Here is an 18,468-nt window from a genome sequence, read left to right as displayed (position 1 = left end):
GGGCCACAGTGAGGGGCACATTTGATGCTGCTGGGCGGGGAGAGAGCCTTACACTCATCCATGGGAGCAGAGTGCCCAGAGGAGGTGGACAGAGCTAAGATCTGGGTGATGCACTCCAAGAGATGCTTTGGTTGCAGGTGAGAGCTGAGCTCACATCACCTGCCTTTCCTGTAGAACAGGCTTCCAAATGCTGCACAAAATTAATTCAGCCAGTGACATCTAATTCCAGATCCTTGCTCCAGCCCTGCTTACCCTGGGATCTTGGCAGTTATCTCTGCGCCCCATTTACTTCAGTCATAAGATGGGGTCCTCATTCCTGCCCCTTCAGAGGGAGCGTGCCCATAGACTGACATTCCAAAACTGCAGAAGTGCACAAGTGCACAAGTAGCACAAGCAGAAGTGCATAAGTAGCCCTCCAACTTCTGGTCTAGGCTGGAGAATCTGAGCAAAGCAGCCACAAGTCACTAGGAAGTGGACGGTGATGACAGAACTGATTTGGTCAGTGTGAATCATGAATCAGCCATTCACCCTTCTTGGTTTGGGTGGTGGTAGGAGCTGGGAACCACACAGCCATGATCCACTCTGTCTTATTTACTCTGAGGTAAGGACCAGGTTTAATGCCAGGTATAGATCTCAAAGTAGAGTCAAGGGATCCTGCCGGAAGTCTCAATGGCCAGGCTCTGTGTGATCTACCAGAGGGTGTCAGACCCCTCGACACACTCAGATCTGTATTTTTTGGCTGAGGCCCTGCCAAGAAATGGCTGCCCACAGCAAAGGAAGTCCCTCAAGAAGCTCAGCTGTTGGTCACCCGAGTCTCACGTTTATCTTCATGCCACCAAGGAGTCAAGGCCAGAGAACTCTTTGCAGATCCCATGAAGGGGTCCCTGCTTCCAGAGTGGGATGGGTCTGAGCATGTCTTGGCTGTGTACTCACAATAAAGCTGGAGCAGCCGCCCTGGACCCTGAGGCCCATGGATGGATCTGGCTTATAGGACACACTGAGAGGAAACAAAATTGAACCCTCTGGCGCTGGAGGTCTTCCTGGAGGAGCCCAAGTGACACAGTGGTCCAGAGGTGATCTCTGCACAAATGCAGCACCGAGAGTGAATCCCGTTTCACTCAACAGATCTTTCTCGAGACCTAGTCTCAGGAATGGCACCTCCCTTGAACCGCTACTTGGGTTTTGCCTGAGAACATGATGACCCTGTCATTGACCATGTTTCTTGTTTCGTATTTGATCTTAGCGTAGAACTGCATCTGCGGCCAACCTGGGGCAGGTGTGGAGGACCTTAGGAGATGTGTGTTCTGACCTCAGTCTGGGCTCATCCTTACGTTCCTAAATGCCTGGTGTGCACTCATTTTCCTTTTTTTTTTTTTTTTTTTAAAGATGGAGTCTCTGTCATCCAGGCTGGAGTGCAGTGGTTTGATCTCGGCTCATTGCAACCTCCACCTCCTGGGTTCAAGTGATTCTCCTGCCTCAGCCTCTCAAGTAGCTGGGAATACAGGTGTTTGCCACCACACCTGGCTAATTTTTGTATTTTTAGTAGAGACGGGGTTTCACCATGTTGGCCAGGCTGGTCTCGAACTCCTGACCCCAGGTGATCTGTCCGTCTCCGCCTCCCATAGTGTGGGGATTACAGGTGTGAGCAACTGTACGCCTGGCCTCATTTTACTTTGAATGACGAAATGTGTGGCTTTTGCTACAATGTGTTAATAAGTTTTGATTTTGTATTTATTTTTAGCTAAAGTTTTTTGGAATAAAACAGGCTATGCAGAAACAAATATATAACAAGGATCTCTCTAACAAAAATGCCTGTTCAGCCCAGGGTTTGAGTAGTGTGGCAAGAGAACCTGAACTCACAGAAACTAAGAGAAGGAGGCTGGGCGCAGTGGCTCACACCTGTAATCCCAGCCCTTTGGAAGGCCCAGGTGGGCAGATCACTTGAGGTCACTTGAGCTCTTCTTTGGAGGACTTTGAGACCAGCCTGGCCAACATGGCGAAACCCCATCTCTACTAAAAATACAAAAATTAGCTGGGTGTGGTGGCGGATACCTGTAGTCCCAGCTACTTGGGAGGCTGAGGCAGGAGACTCACTTGAACCTGGGAGGTGGAGGTTGTAGTGAGCTGAGATCACGCCACTGCACTCCAGCCTGGGCGGTAGAGTGAGACTCAGTTTCAAAAAAAAAAAAAAAAAAAAGAGGAGATTTGGAGCTTGCCGGGCCCAGCCCCCATGTTTCACAGATGAGGGAATGGAGGCACAGCAAGGGGAGGGATTTGGAGGATTTGCAGAACCAAGACTGGAACCAACGTGCCCCCATTTCTGCTCTGCTGCTGTTTTACTTAATGACCCATTTGCCGTGGAGGAAGCAGTCCTGACCACACATACGCTAACTCAATTGTCACTTGCAGCTGACTACCCCCGCAAGCTGAGAATTAGAACCAGAGATACCTTTGCTGCAAGCTCGACTCCAATTTAACACCTTGGTGGACCTGCCCTTCCTTCCCTTTGGGCCCTAGGTGGGTTGGCAGAGCCTATACGTCCCTCTTCCTAGAGCTTTTGACTCCCTGGTTATTTCCTAAAACTTGACTCTGTGAGAGGAGGCCCGTCACAGTTGGTGCTCGGGGCAGGGACAGGCAGTAACTACGGGCCTGTGTCTGACTCTCCCTGGGTGGCCAAAAACCCAAATTTGATACTGGGCATTACAGCCATGACTTCCTAAGACCAGGGTGGAGGCAGCATGGCATCAGACAGAGCCAGGGGTAACGGCAGAAGCAAGACCGAATTTCTCCTGTTGGTGTGCTTGCCGTCCACTTAGACTTGAAAGAGGGGCTAGGGAATGCAGCTGAGCGTCAGCGTTTTCCTCTCCTGTGAACCACAGATCGCCCCTGCAGAAGGCCCAGACGTCAGCGAAAGGATGGTCATCATCACCGGGCCGCCAGAAGCCCAGTTCAAGGTTAGTGCCAAGGGCCACCTTAGCCCTGCAGGCTCTGGGCACAGAGCAGCTACCTCAAAGGCACATTCAAGGCTCTTCTTTGGAGGCCCAGCCTCCATTTTCCTCCCTGCTACTGCCCACTGGGCTCAGGCTCACCCTGTCGTCCCCACCTCCATCCTGGCTGTTCCTTCTGCACGTTTGCCCTCTGCTGGGAAGCCCTCTTCCCCTTCCCTCCTGTGGAAAAGTCGATCATCTGTCGGTGCCCAGTTCGAGTGGTACCTCCTCTGGCACCTCTCATCTCTTAGCCCTGGTTCTGAGGATGGATGTCTCCGGCTCATTTAGTCATTTCTACCCTTCAAGCCACAGAGGACTAACCAGGTGTAAGGGGAAATAGCATGGTTTGTTGGAAGTTCTTTGGTGAGGTGTGTTTTACTTTGTTTTGTTTTTACCTTTTTTTCTTCCCTAGGAAAATTATAACTTGAGCTTTCTAAAAGTGAGAAACATGTATTTATTTATAAAAGTACAATCCTTATCATTAAAGATATTTAAACTTTAGCTGAGCAGAGGAAATTCACACATGTGGAACTGCTCAAAAGCAATAGCCTCGGCCAGGGGCAGCAGGTGGTGGCATCCTCCTGTAGTTCCAGCTACTCGGGAAGCAGAGGCAGGAGGATCCCTTGAGCCCAGGAGTTTGAGAACAGCCTGGGCAATATAGCAAGACCTCATCTCTAATGAAAAGAAAAAGATAACAAAAAACAGTAATGCTTCAACTCAATATTGGACAACATGTGGAATATCCATTTCACAGAATATTATTCAGCCATAGAAAGGAATGAAGTACTGATGCATGGTGCAACATGGGTGACCATCACACGAAGTAAAAGAAATCAGACAGCAAAAGCCCTATATAAGCCAGGTATGGAGGCTCATTCCTGTAATCCTAACACTTGAGGAGGCCAAGGCAGGAGGACTACTTGAGCCCAGGAGTTTGAGGCCAGCCTGGGCAACACAGCGAGACCCCCATCTCTACAAAAAAAATTTTAAAGTAGGTGGGTGTGGTAGCATATACCTGTAGTCCCAGCCTACTTGGGAGGCTGAGGCAGGAGGATCACTTGAACTCAGAAGGTCAAGGCTGCAGTGAGCTGTGATCATGCCATTGCACTCTAGCCTGGGTGACAGAGCAATTCTGTCTCAAAATAAATAAAGGCCATGTATGAAATTATTTCATTTATATGAAATGTCCAGAATAGGTCAGTCCATAGAGACAGAAAGTAGATTGGCAGTTGCCAGAGAATAGGAGGAGTTGGAACTAACTGCTAATAGGTATGAGGTTTTTATCTGGGGGAATGGTATGGAAATGTTTTGAGTAGATAATGGTAGTGATTGCACAACATACCACTGAAATGGATACTTTATTTTGTTTTTTAGTTTTTATTTTTTGAGACGGAGTCTCCCTCTGTCACCCAGGCTGGAGTGCAGTGGTGGCATCTCGACTCACTGCAACCTCCATCTCTCGGGTTCAAGTGGTTATCGTGCCTCAGCCTCCCAAGTAGCTGGAATTACAAGCGCATGCCCACACACCTGGTTAATTTTTGTATTTTTAGTAGAGATGGGTTTTCACCATGATGACCAGGCTAGTCTTGAACTCCTGGCCTCAAGCAGTCTGCCCACCTCGGCCTCCCAAAGTGCTGGGATTAGAGGTGTGAGCCACCATGCCTGGACTGAAGTGTATACTTTAAAATGGTGACTTTCAGATTATGTAAGTTATATCTCAGTATTTTAAGTAAAGAAAAAAAAAAAAAGAACGTTGTAAGCTGTGGTTCTTTTTCATTAAAAAAAAAAAAAAAGAAAATAGGTTCTTGGCTCCTCTACCTTTGGAGTTAGACATCAAAAAGAAAGATCATGTTGAATGTAGTGACACACCTGTAATCCCAGCATTTTGGGAGGCCAAGGTGGGAGGATCACTTGAGGCCATGAGTTCAAGACCAACCTGGGCAACATAGTGAGACCTCTTCTCTAAAAGAAAATGAAAACATGAACTGTGATCATGCCACTGTACTCCAGCCTGGGCACAGAGCAAGACCCTGTTCTCTATCAAAAAATTTTTTAATTTAAAAAAAGCAACATCAGGCTCCTCAAATCCCATTACCATCACCATCACCTCCATCCTTTACTAACCAGGGCTATGACCCTGTGGTGATGGGAGTTAAGAATCCCCTGAACAAATTCAGTCAATCAAGCAAACATTTATAGCTGATAATATGGAAATAAGACAGAGTTCCATCCCCTCACCCATCCCCTTAGCCCTGACACACAGAAAGCTTCCTAGAGGAGGCAGTCTTCTGCAGACCACTAAAACATGAATGCCCATGCACATTTTTCAAAGTGCAGCCATCGGACGTGGCGGGAGCAGCACCCCCCGGGTCTGTGAGAGAGCAGAGGCTGGGGCGCACAGCTTCCTGTGTGTCCCAGGGAGTGTGGGAATGGGACTGACCCGTTGTCTGGGCTCTCCAGTGCCCTTGGCAGCACTGAGGAAGTGGCCTGCTGCTGGCTGACTGAGAGTCATTAGTCATGTCTTGCTCTCTCAGGCCCAGGGACGGATCTTTGGGAAACTGAAAGAGGAAAACTTCTTTAACCCCAAAGAAGAAGTGAAGCTGGAAGCCCATATCAGAGTGCCCTCTTCCACAGCTGGCCGGGTGATTGGCAAAGGTGGCAAGACCGTAAGTGTGCTCCGCTTCATCACCTGGGCCGGATTCCCCACTCTGGCCTTGCCCGAGTTCCCTCAGTCTCCCATTTGGTGCCTTCTTTCCCAATGTAGTCAGGGTCTTTGGCAGACAAACTCAGGCTCTCCTGGCATCTGAGCCCTTTGAGGCATGAGGATCCCAAGAACAAAAGTGTCATCAGCTTCACTCCACAACTTAGGGCCCCCAGTCCATGGTGCTATAAGCCCAGCACCAAAAACACCACGTTCCTGTGCCCAGTAATACCCATCTTGGCTCCAGGGTAAATGAAGGTCTCCACTCCCCGAAAACAGAAAGACTGTCTTCTGTCCCCTTCTTTATACTCACACGTAGCAGCCATTAAATAGGAAAGGGGGGAGTCCCACCGAGAGAGATGCTAACCCGCTTGGCAGACCACCCCTTCCCTGGATTTCACTCAGGCCTGTGCCCTGCACTCTCTCCTGACTCTCAGCCCTCCTGACAGATGCCCCCAGTCCCTAACTCTCCCTCCACAGGCTCCAGCTTCTGGCTGTTTCCCAAACATGGCTGTAGGGGAGCTAGTTTAGCAGTAGGATGGTGGGCAAGGAGGAAATCGTTTTTTAAAAGATCATCTACATTTTCTACCAGAAGGTGGCAGAACAAACGCAGTGTAGTTTGAAAAGTGCCAGAGCATTAACTCTGAAGCTTGTGGGAATGAGCAGGTGGTCTGTAGACCCAGGTATGTTCTGGAATGTGACTTACCTGGGTGGGGAGATGAACACTGGGAAGTTCCAGTAGAACCTAGTGCAGGCTGCCTGGCAAAGTAGCAGTGTTGGGTGGCAGGAACTTGCAGGGGGCTCTTGAGTCCTGTGTATGTACGTATATATATGTATATGTGTGTGATTTGCTGTTTTTGTAAAGCTTTTTTTTTTTTTTTTTTTTGAGACAGAGTTTCGCTCTTGTCACCCAGGCTGGAGTGCAGTGCCGCCATCTCTGCTCACTGCAACCTCCACCTCCCTGGTTCAAGTGATTCTCCTGCCTCGGCCTCCCCAGTAGCTGGGACTGCAGGCACTCGCCACCACGCCCAGCTAATGTTTTATATTTTTAGTATAGATGGGGTTTCACCATTTTGGTCAGGTCAGGTTGGTCTCAAACTCCTGACCTCAGGTGATCCCCCCACCTCAGCCTCCCAAAGTGCTGGGATTACAGGCATGAGCCACTGCACCCAGCTGTAAAGCTCTTTACATAGAAACTCTTAAAAGGAATTCAAAACCAAGTTCTAGATATAATGAGTCAGCTTTATACGAAAGAATGAAGCAGTGTGGAATCAGAAGATTCCCTGTCTCCAGAATGCTTTCGGCCTTCCAGGGCACACACTGCGCATTAGGTGGAGCTGGAATGTAGGAGGCAAAAGAAAGACGGATCAGCAGGGAGTAGAATCCCCAGCCCCTGGGTGTCCTGTTTGGCTATTTCAGAACCAGTCACTGAATTCTCTGCATCCTCTAGACTGTCAGGTTTCCCCTAAAGCACATGCTGAACCATCCTGTGAGCTCGGCATCAGGCCAGAGGGCCAGAGGATGGGGTCCAAGCCCTCGGGAAGCGTGCAGTCCTGATGGGAAGCAGGCCCAGTGAGGCAGCGGGGAGGAGAAACAATGCAGGCAGTGGTTGGAGACACAAGAAGCTCAGCATGGGCTGGAGGCTTCGTGGAGGTGGGCCTGGGGTGGGATCCAGTGGCTGGGAGAGAGGACAACAATCCAAGGGTAGGAACACATGAGCAAGACTGTGTTCACAGGAGGAGTGAAAACGAGGAGGAGGGAACAGCAGGGCTGATTCGCAGGGACAGTTAACCAAGTGGAGGTTTGGGCTCGTGGTCAGCACCCAGGAGAGCATGTCCAGGAGTAATGATCTTACGGGGTAGGGATGGGGAGTGGGGGTTATGGGAAAGCCTGGGGTCTCTGTGAGCATGGGCAGGCCTGCACTGATGGGAACTCCAGAAGAAGAGAACTTTGTCTCAGAAGCAGCCCCAGGAGTCCGTGGCTGGACTCCCTCTCCCTGTCACTGAGCCTGGCAGGGCCCAACCAACATGGCCCCATGTGCCCAGGGGCAGAGGAGCCCCCAGGGGTGTCCTCCTTCCCCTACTCCACCTCTTCCACTCTGTCCTGAGCCCACCATGCTGACGGGCAAGGAACCTATCCAACCCATTGCCTTTTGTCCCTTCACAGGTGAATGAACTGCAGAACTTAACCAGTGCGGAAGTCATCGTGCCTCGTGACCAAACGCCAGATGAAAATGAGGAAGTGATCGTCAGAATTATCGGGCACTTCTTTGCTAGCCAGGTACTGTGCTGTGAGGGCCCCGTCTCTCCTGCAAGTCTCTTTTCAGTTCTCTGCTAAGCTACTCATGGCCTGTCAGGTGGCCACAGCCCTGAGCACCAATCCCTGCCAAGATGGAACCTCTCCCTGGTTCTTCCCGGCTCTTCAGGGATGGCCCCCAGGGCAGGGATGTTGTTTCACACTTCTCTCCACTATCATCCCCAAGGTATGTATGCCAGGAGCTTGAGGGAGAGTGGAGAGTTAAGCCCTTAAGCAAAGCCAAGCAGGTTCCAAGCCCCCTGCAATGCTTAAGGGCATGGTCTCAGCTTCCCTCACCCTCTCTCCTCAGGCCCCAGTGCCAGCCTGGGAACCAGGCAAGCCCACCCTCTGGATTCCTCCCCCAAAGCCTGAACACTTACTGTGAAAGGCTATATGCTCATGGCAAGAGAGCCTCGTTTCTCATTTCTCTCTCCTCCTCTTCCGTCTCACCGCAACCCACCCTGTCAAAATACTGCACCTCCACACAGCTGCTTCTCTTTCACTGGGAAAGGCCAGCACCTGGCCACTTTCTCTTTGGTGCTTTTGTAAACTGAGTTTTGGAAGACAGCATTCCTGCTCTTTGTCCTGAATTAGTGAAGACAAACGGTGTACTTGGTGTAAGCAGACACTGAAGGTTTGTCTAAGCTGTCAGCCTGCTCTCCCAATGCCTGTGCCTGTGCCAAGAGACCTGATGGTCCAGGAAAGGGCACCTGCCACACTGTGGTTCCCCTGCCACCCACACACACACCCCCCCAGTGCCCTTCAAAATTCTCACTTGGGTCTTCTGCAGTCAGAGTCCCTGGCCACGCCCCTTGTCTGCTGTCTCCCCGCTCCGCTCAGCTCCTCGGTGACCTGGGAATGTGTCTGAACAGCCAGTTCCTACAGGAGTTCAGTCTGCCAGGGAGCTGCCTGCAGGCACAGTGCTGGGCTGGGTGAGGGGACAGGTTGGGGGTTCATGTGTGTGCTCCAGCTGTTCAGGGTGGAGCATCTGGGTTCAGTTCCTCCCTCCCTCCCCTGTCCATCACACTCATGCCCTTCTAGCCACTGTAGAACGGGGGTAGGACCAGCATGGGAGCCCAAGTGTAGCATCTGACTCTGCACAGCCCCGTGTTGCCGGCTGCCTGCTTCTGCTTCCTGGCCTGTCCATCCAGCAGTGAACTGGAGGCTGCCGAAGTCCCATCCCCTTACCCTGGACCTTGGGGTGGGAGTTGGTGGGGGGCCTCTGCCACTTACTTCGCGGCAGAAAAGGGCCCGGAGTAAGGTGCGGGAGTGGGTAGGTGACGCTTGTCTGAACATTCCACCCTTCTTCCCTAAGCCCCAGAGCCTCCCCTGCCGTTTGTCCTCAGAACTGGGTTCCTTTTTTCCCCTGTCCCTTCCTCTCCCTTCTCTCCCTTGCTGCAGACTGCACAGCGCAAGATCAGGGAAATTGTACAACAGGTGAAGCAGCAGGAGCAGAAATACCCTCAGGGAGTCGCCTCACAGCGCAGCAAGTGAGGCTCCCACAGGCACCAGCAAAACAACGGATGAATGTAGCCCTTCCAACACCTGACAGAATGAGACCAAACACAGCCAGCCAGATCGGGAGCAAACCAAAGACCATCTGAGGAATGAGAAGTCTGCGGAGGCGGCCAGGGACTCTGCAGAGGCCCCCGAGAATCCCAGGGGCCGAGGAGGGGTGGGGAAGGTCAGCCAGGTTTGCCAGAACCACCGGGCCGCCTCCCGCCCCACAGGGCTTCTGCAGGCTTCACCATCCACTTCACCATCCACTCGGATCTCTCCTTAACTCCCACGACGCTATCCCTTTTAGTTGAACTAACATAGGTGAACGTGTTCAAAGCCAAGCAAAATGCACACCCTTTTTTTGTGGCAAATCGTCTCTGTACATGTGTGTACATATTAGAAGGGGAAGATGTTAAGATATGTGGCCTGTGGGTTACACAGGGTGCCTGCAGCAGTAATATATTTTAGAAATAATATATCAGATAACTCAACTAACTCCAATTCTTAATCAATTATTAATTTTTTTTCTTTTTAAAGAGAAAGCAGGCTTTTCTAGACTTTAAAGAATAAAGTCTTTCTTTGGGAGGTCTCACGGTGTAGAGAGGAGCTTTGAGGCCACCCACACGAAATTCACCCAGAGGGAAATCCCGTCGGAAGGACACTCACGCAGTTCTGGATCACCTGTGTATGTCAACAGAAGGGATACCGTCTCCTTGAAGAGGAAACTCTGTCACTCCTCATGCCTGTCTAGCTCATACACCCATTTCTCTTTGCTTCACAGGTTTTAAACTGGTTTTTTGCATACTGCTATATAATTCTCTGTCTCTCTCTGTTTATCTCTCCCCTCCCTCCCCTCCCCTTCTTCTCCATCTCCATTCTTTTGAATTCCCTCATCCCTCCATCTCAATCCCGTATCTATGCACCCCCTCTACCCAGGCAAAGCAGTGCTCTGAGTATCACATCACACAAAAGGAACAAAAGCGAAACACACAAACCAGCCTCAGCTTACACTTGGTTACTCAAAAGAACAAGAGTCAATGGTACTTGTCCTAGCGTTTTGGAAGAGGAAAACAGGAACCCATCAAACCAACCAGTCAACCAAACAAAGAAAAAATTCCACAATGAAAGAATGTATTTTGTCTTTTTGCATTTTGGTGTATAAGCCATCAATATTCAGCAAAATGATTTCTTTCTTAAAAAAAAAAAAAAATGTGGAGGAAAGTAGAAATTTACCAAGGTTGTTGGCCCAGGGCGTTAAATTTACAGATTTTTTTAACGAGAAAAACACACAGAAAAAGCTACCTCAGGTGTTTTTTACCTCAGCACCTTGCTCTTGTGTTTCCCTTAGAGATTTTGTAAAACTGATAGTTGGAGCATTTTTTTATTTTTTTAATAAAAATGAGTTGGAAAAAAAAATAAGATATCAACTGCCAGCCTGGAGAAGGTGACAGTGCAAGTGTGCAACAGCTGTTCTGAATTGTCTTCCGCTAGCCAAGAACCTATATGGCCTTCTTTTGGACAAACCTTGAAAATGTTTATTTAAAAAAAAAAAGATGACAAAGAAAAACAGAGAGAGAGAATATTGGAGATGTCCTGAATTTTCATAGGGTACGCGCCATTAGGGCTTTTGCGCTAAAGGATGAACATGTACTGGTTTATGTGGACAAGCCATTATACCACCAGACTGCAATGCCAGTTTCCTCTACTGCAAACAGTGTTCTGTGACAAAAAAAAAAAAAAAGAAAAAAAAAAGAGAAAAAAAGAAATATATCCAGCTAACAAGATCCTGGTGTCTTGGTGTTTTATTTTACTAAGTAAGCATTGCCTCATCCCAGGTGTCAGCTGAGTCCTAACTGAGGGACCTGGGGAGGCAGGCGGCGAATATGACCAGGATCTGCACAGCTACTCTGAGAAAGCTGGTTTTTCCCAGGAAAGTCTTTGGGAGAAGCTAAACTAGATCGGTGGTCAAAGTGTAGTCCCCAGACCAGCAGCTATCACCTGGGAACTTGTTAGAAATGTAGATTCTTGGGGTCCACCTTGAATCAGAAATCCTGGGGGTGAGGCCCAGCAACCTTTTCAGCAAGGTTTCTGGGTGATTGCTGTGTGCACTGAAGTTTCAGAACCCCGGGGCTAGAAGGATGGATCGACTGCATGTCAAGCTAGGGAAGACCAGTCTATCCTTAAGGAACTTCAAGCTTGGCCAGGCAAAGCTGCTTTCTAAGTGGAGGAAAGGGGGAGGATAATATGCCCGACAGTTCTGGGAAGAGGCACTTCAGGCCTCCACGGGAAGCTCACTTTTAAGTGCAGGCATACCTCAGGGACGTTGCAGGTTCAGTTCCAGACCACCACAGTAAAGCGAACTTGGCAATAAAATGAGTCATACACATGTTTTAGTGTCCTACAGCATGTGAGTTATGTTTACACTATATTAAGTGTGCAATAGCATTATTTCTAAAACTGTACATTTTTTGTGTTTTTTTTATTTTTGAGACAGTCTTGCTCTGTCACCCAGGCTGGAGTGCAGTGGCGCAAGCTCGGTTCACTGCCACCTCCGCCTCCTGGGTTCAAGCAGTTGTCCTGCCTCAGCCTCCCCAGTAGCTGTGACTACAGGCATGTGCCACCACACCTGGCCAACTTTCTGTATTTTTAGTAGAGATGGGGCTTCACCGTGTTAACCAGGACTGTCTTGTGATCTGCTTGCCTTGGCCTCCCAAAGTGCTGGGATTACAGGCGTGAGCCACCGCGCCAGGCCCCACGGTGTACATATCTTAATTAAAAATACTTTATTGCTAAAAATGCTAATGATCATCTGAGCCTTAGGCAAGTCGTACTCTTTTGGGTCATGAAGAGTTTTGCCTCAATGTTGATGGCTGCCGACCGATGAGGGTGGTGGTTGCTGAAGGTACAGGTGGCTGTGGCAGTTTCTTCAAATAAGACAATGAAGTTTGGGGCATCGATTGACTCTTCCTTTCACAAAATATTTCTCTGTAGCATGCGATGCTGTTTGACGTAGTGCTTTATCCACAGAACTTCTCCCAAAATTGGAGTCAGTTCTCTCAAACCCTGCCGCTGCTTCATCAGCTAAGTTTATGTAATAATCGAAAGCCTTTGTTGTCCTTCCAACAATGTTCACAGCATCTTCACCAGGAGTAGATTCCATCTCAAGAAACCACTTTCTTTGCTCATCCATAAGAAGCAACTCCGCCCATCTGTTCAAGTTTGATTATGAGATTGTATAATTCGGTCACATCTTCAGGCTCCACTTCTAGTTCTCTTGCTGTTTCCACCACATCTGCAGTTACTTCCTCCACTGAAGTCTTGAACCCTCAATGTCATCCATGAGGGTTGGAATCAACTTCTTCCAAACTCCTGTTAAAGTTGGTATTTTTACTTCCTTCCATGAATCACAAATGTTCTTAATGACATCGAGAATGGTGAATCCTTTCTGGCTTTTCAATTTGCCCAGATTCATCAGAATCATCATCATCTATGGCAGCTGTAGCCTTATGAAATGTACTTTTTTTTTTTTTTTTTTTTGATGGAGTCTCACTCTGTCACCCAGGCTGGAGTGTAGTGGCCTGATCTCGACTCACTGCAGCCTCCACTTCCCAGGTTCAAGGAATTCTCCTGCCTCAACCTCCCAAGTAGCTGGGATTACAGGTGCCTGCCATCACGCCTGGCTACTTTTTGTATTTTTAATAGAGACAGGGTTTCACCATGTTGGCCAGGCTGGTTTCGAACTCCTGACCTCAAGTGATCCTCCTGCCTCGGCCTCCCAAAGTGCTAGGATTACAGGCATGAACCACCACACCTGGCCAATTTATTTAAAAATTTATATCTTAAAAAAATTTGAGACTGGATGCAGTGGCTCATGCCTGTAATCCCAATACTTTGGGAGGCTGCGGCAGGCAGATCACCTGAGGTCAGGAGTTCGAGACCAGCCTGGTCAACATGGTGAAACACTGTCTCCACTAAAAATACAAAAATTAGCCAGGCGTGGTGGTGCACACTTGTAATCCCAGCTGCTTGGGAGGCTGAGACAGGAGAATTGCTTGGACCTGGGAGGTGGAGGTTGCAGTAAGCCGAGATTGTGCCAGTGTACTCCAGCCTGGGCAACCAAGTGAGATTCTGTCTCAAAAAAAAAAAAAAAAAGATTTGAAGTTTGAAATTTTCTTTTGATATATGGGCTACAGAATGGATGTCGTTAGCTGACATGAAGACATTCGTCTCCTTGTACAGCTCTTGGGTGACCAGGTGCGTTGTCAGTGAGCAGTAATCATTTGAATCTCAATAGGGGGCTTAAAATACTCAGTAAACCATGCTGTAAACAGATGTGCTGGCACCCAGGCTTTGTTACTCTATTTCTAGGGCACAGGCAGAGTAGATTTAGCATCATTCTTAGGGGTCCTAGGATTTTTAGAATGGTAAATGAGCATTGCCTTCAACAGAGTTACCAGTTGCATTAACCCCTAAGAGTCAGCCTTCCTTTGAAGCTCTGAAACCAAACATTGACTTTTCTGCTTTAGCTATAAAAGTCCTAGATGACATCTTCTTCTTATAGAAGGCTGTTTGATCAACATTGAACATCTGTTGTTTGGTGTAGCCACCTTCATCAGTGATCTTAGATCTTTCAGATAACTGCTGCAGCTTCTCCAGCAGCTCCCGCTGCTTCACCTTGCACTTTTGTATTACATGTGGCTTCTGTCCTTAAACCTCATGAACCAACCATTGAAGAGAGTTAGGGCCTTGCTCTGGACTAGGCTTTGGCTTAAGGGAATCTCATGACTGGTTTCATTTTCTATCCAGATCACTCAAACTTTCTCCCTATCAGCAGTAAGGGTGTTTCACTTTCTTACTGTTCCTGGTTCACTGGAGTAGCACTTTTAATTTCCGTCAAGAACTTTTCCTTTGTATTCATTTGGCTGTTTGGCACAGAAGGCCCAGCTGTCAGCCTGTCGTAACTATCAACATGCTTTCCTCAGTAAGCTTAATCACTTTTCTTGCTTTCCATTTAAAACAAAAGATGTGTAACCCTTCCTTTCACTTGAACATTAAGAGGCCATTACAAGGTTATTAAGTGGCCTGTTCCAATATTGTTTCTTAGAGAATAGGAAGGCCGGAGGAAAGGGAAAGAGATGGGGAATGGCAGGTCAGTGAAGCAGTCAGAACTCACACAAATTATAGGTTTTTTGCCACGTGGGCATGGTTTGTGGTGCTGAATTATGAAAGTGATATAAGAGATTACTGATCATAGATCATAATAGTTAATATAATGAAAAAGTTAGAAATAAATATTGCAAGAATTACCAAAATGTGACCCAGAGATACAAAGTGAGCATGTTGTTGGGAAAATGCCAATAGACTTACCCAAGGTTGTTACAAATGTACAATTTGTAAAAACTGCAGTGTCTTCAAGTGCAATAAAGCCAAGTTCAATAAACAGGGAATGCCTGTATTCTGGGAGGTCAGAAGGGCAGGATCAGCCTTGGACTGAGGAGTGGGTGCTCTACCTGGCACTGCCACCAACATGCTGTGCAAAGGTTGGACGAGAAAAGCCCTGCTCCATTTATAAGCTTATGTTCATAGACTTGGAGAGCCTACGAGAGATGGCTGCCATACGTCCAAGTGATCTGAGGAATACAGAGTTAACACTGACTGCCAGAGATAGCCAGTTCAGCTTTTTGGGATGACAGTTCAGGGCACATGGGGGCAGATGACGGTGAACTGATGGGATTCCAGAGTAGCCACATTCCCCGTATACCATGTAAAATGTGTTCCTCACTGATGTCCTCACTCATTTTCTCATTATTTCCAATTTCAGTGATGCTGACTTGACTTTTGAAGTTTTATGGCATGGAGATGTCCAGCTGTTCGCCCTACTGTTACTCTCACTGCTGTGGTTGGCATGATGGACAGGGACAGCCTGGCCCTTCATGTGGCCAGTAGAAGCCCCTGTACCTGTGGCTCCACCTTCGCCCTCCCCTGTTTAGGACTCAGACCCACTGCTTTCACAAGCCATAGGTGCCAGCCAGCCCAAGAGAAGTTGTGGGATTCTTGGCAGCCACAGTCATTACTGAAAGGTGTTCCCTAATTGAGGTATCCATGTCAAATGAGCAAGAACACTTTTCTGTTTTTGTTTTTTTTTTTTTTTGAGACAGTGTCTCGCTCTGTTGCCCAGGCTGGAGTGCAGTGGCGCGATCTCGGCTCGCTGCAACCTCCGTTTCCCCGGTTCAAGCAATTCTCCTGCCTCAGCTTCCCGAGTAGCTGGGATTACAGGCACCTGCTACCACGCTTGGCTCATTTTTGTATTTTTAGTAGAAACAGGGTTTCACCATGTTGGCCAGGCTAGTCTCCAACTCCTGACCTCAGGTTACCCACCTGACTCAGTCTCCCAAAGTGCTGGGATTACAGGCTTGAGCCACTGCACCTGGTAGAAACAGCACTTTTTTTTTTTTTTTTTTTTTTTTTTTGAGTGGAGTTTCACTTTTTTTGCCCAGACTGGAGTACAGTGGTGCGATCTCGGTTCACTGCAACCTCTGCCTCCTGGGTTGAAGTGATTCTCCTGCTTCAGACTCCCCAGTAGCTGGGATTACAGGCATGCACCACCACGCCCGGCTAATTTTGTATTTTTAGTAGAGATGGGGTTTCACCATGTTGGCCAAGCTGGTCTCGAACTCCTGACCTCAGGCGATCCTCCCACCTCGGCCTCCCAAAGTACTGGGATTACAGGCGTGAGTCACTGCACCCGTCCTAGAACAGCACATCTTTAAAGGAAGGGCTTTAAGTATAGGCCCAAGAACTTGGTGATGACTCTCAGGATGAGGAGGACATCTGGGAGGGGGAGAAGTGACACAGGAACCTCCAAAAGTGGACCCCTTTGACTCCACCTATCAGATTTCATTGTTTGACCCGTATTACAGGTGACAGAATTTCAGGTTTCACTTTTAAAGTGCCCATTTCCAAACCATTTGTCTATGAATATGTGCAAGAAAGACAAGAGAAAAGGGTGCTGACATGATGCCCGACTTGCCCTTGCATGAAGCACCCCTAAAGTGTCCTAGGCCTGCAGAAATGAAGGGGAGACCACAAGAAGAGGCAGAAGACAGGAACAAGACCAGCTCGCTTTGTTCCTAAGCAAGGACTTTTCTCCCAGCAGCCCATTTCCAGGGAACCCTGGATTATTTTGCAACTGGGTTCAACTCTCGAGTTTTCTGAGGGCAGCACCAGCATGAGACCATCCTTTACAGGACGGCGTCCTGTTCCACCTTACAGTGAGTAAGAAGTTTCATGTATGTGAACTGGGCTCTGATGAACTGTTCACATGTGGGCTCAGACCACCACAATCAATTTCTTCAGCTATAAATCCCAGTCTTGACATGACAGTCTGACATCCCAGAAAGTCCTAACTGCACATGATTTTACACTAAAATAGTAGTTGTTAAATGGAGATTTAGCTTAACTACGAAGGTTTTTATTCATTAGCGAACATCACTCCAAAAGCCCCTTCCTACCACCTTAGATTGAATCCCCTGAAAATCTATGATGCGTAGCGGTCTGTTAATCTAAGCCTGAACATCCCTTTTGTCCTGTTCATCCCCCCACCCTCTAGCTCTGACCGGTGCCATTCTTGGTTCCTCGAACATGGAGCTCTGGAAAGGAAGGACTGATACAGGCTGGCTGTAGATCAGAAGAGGATTCCAGCATAGAGAGAGAATTTAAAATATGAGAAAAGGAGAATTGATAGAAGTTTGGAGGAGTTTCAACGAAGAACCAAAGCAAAGGATGAGCTGTAGACAGGAAGACAGCATCTTGACAGTGACGGGAGGCACGGGTGAGAGAGAACGCTGGGCTGCTGAGGACAGGCAGGGAAGACCAATAACCTTGCACCAATTGGGATTCAAATGGCTGAGTAGACAGAGAAGGGAGAAGGACTTGAAGACTATGAAAAAAATTTGGCCTAGTCTTATCCCTACCTCCCTGGGGAAGGATGTGGGCCACAGAGGTATCTCCATGTTTCTATTATGAAGGGAGCCCACAATTCCAGATGGCTAGAAACCTGCCTAAATCATATGGGCATCCAAACTTCTGTGCCTTGGGGCCTCCTGGAGCCTTTTTGGCCTACTACCATGACTAACAACACGGCTAGCAAATTCCCCAGAAGTTCACGGTCAGTTCCTGCTGCTGCCCTTTATTTCCTCCCTTCACTCCCCCTAAGATGATGAACAAAAATTGAAGATGCATCCCATACAGGTTCATTTTCTGTTTTTTTTTTTTTTTTTTTTTCTTGAGACGGAATCTCGCCCTGTCACCGGGGATGGAGTGCAGTGGCGTGATCACGGCTCAGTGCAACATCCGCCTCTCAAGTTCAATGATTCTCCTGCCTCAGCTTCCCAAGTAGCTGGGATTACAGGCGCCCGCCACCATGCCCGGCTTATTTTTGTACTATTAGTAGAGACGGGGTTTCACCATGTTGGCCAGGCTGGTCACCATTCCTGACCTCCAAGTGATCTGCCTGCCTTGGCCTCCCAAAGTGCTGGGATTACAGGCATGAGCCACCGTGCCCAGCCCATTTTTCTAATCTAGCTCATATCAGCCACAGAAAGTCATTGTCTCTGGAAACCCTAATTGAGTGTTCTTAACAGCTCTTGCTGTCTCAGAAACAGCTGGCATGACGGGAAAACCTCAGAGACAAAATTACATTTTTTTTTTTTTTTTCCCTTTGGACAAAGGTTCTTCCTCTGTTGCCCAGGCTGGAGTGCAGTGGCACAGTCATGGCTCACTGCAGCCTCAACCTTCTGGGCTCAAGCAATCTTCCCACCTCAGCCTCCTGAGTAGCTGGGACTACAGCCATGCACCACCACACCTGGCTAATTTTTTAAATAATTATTTTTATTTCAATAGTTTTTTTTTCGGGGGGGGCTGGTGGCTCACACCTGTAATCCCAGCACTTTGGGAGGCCAAGGTGGGTGGATCACTTGGAGGTCA

The 18,468-nt window shown here is 48.3% G+C and overlaps 1 protein-coding gene across 5 annotated transcripts in view; it reads left to right on the top strand.

Moving 5' to 3' along the window:
- LOC105480151 (insulin like growth factor 2 mRNA binding protein 2) overlaps positions 1–13,020 on the top strand; it is a 193,018-nt gene extending 179,998 nt beyond the window's left edge. The window contains exons 12-15 of one of the 5 annotated variants that reach the window (XM_071091408.1): positions 2,880–2,954; positions 5,522–5,653; positions 7,855–7,968; positions 10,420–13,020. In XM_071091408.1, the coding sequence (XP_070947509.1) occupies positions 2,880–2,954; positions 5,522–5,653; positions 7,855–7,968; positions 10,420–10,536 (438 nt within the window). In that variant the 3' untranslated portion in view covers positions 10,537–13,020. Of the gene's footprint in view, positions 1–2,879; positions 2,955–3,741; positions 3,904–5,521; positions 5,654–7,854; positions 7,969–9,384 lie in introns of those variants that run through there. The other 4 variants (XM_071091407.1, XM_011738660.2, XM_011738659.3 and 1 more) reach the window with 4 other exon arrangements.
- The last annotated feature ends 5,448 nt before the right edge of the window (positions 13,021–18,468 follow it).

Source organism: Macaca nemestrina, chromosome 2, assembly GCF_043159975.1.
Source record: "Macaca nemestrina isolate mMacNem1 chromosome 2, mMacNem.hap1, whole genome shotgun sequence".
In the NCBI taxonomy this organism is placed as follows: Eukaryota; Metazoa; Chordata; class Mammalia; order Primates; family Cercopithecidae; genus Macaca; species Macaca nemestrina.
Note: the sequence above shows the minus strand (reverse complement) of the source record. Positions and strands in the feature narration are given on the sequence as shown.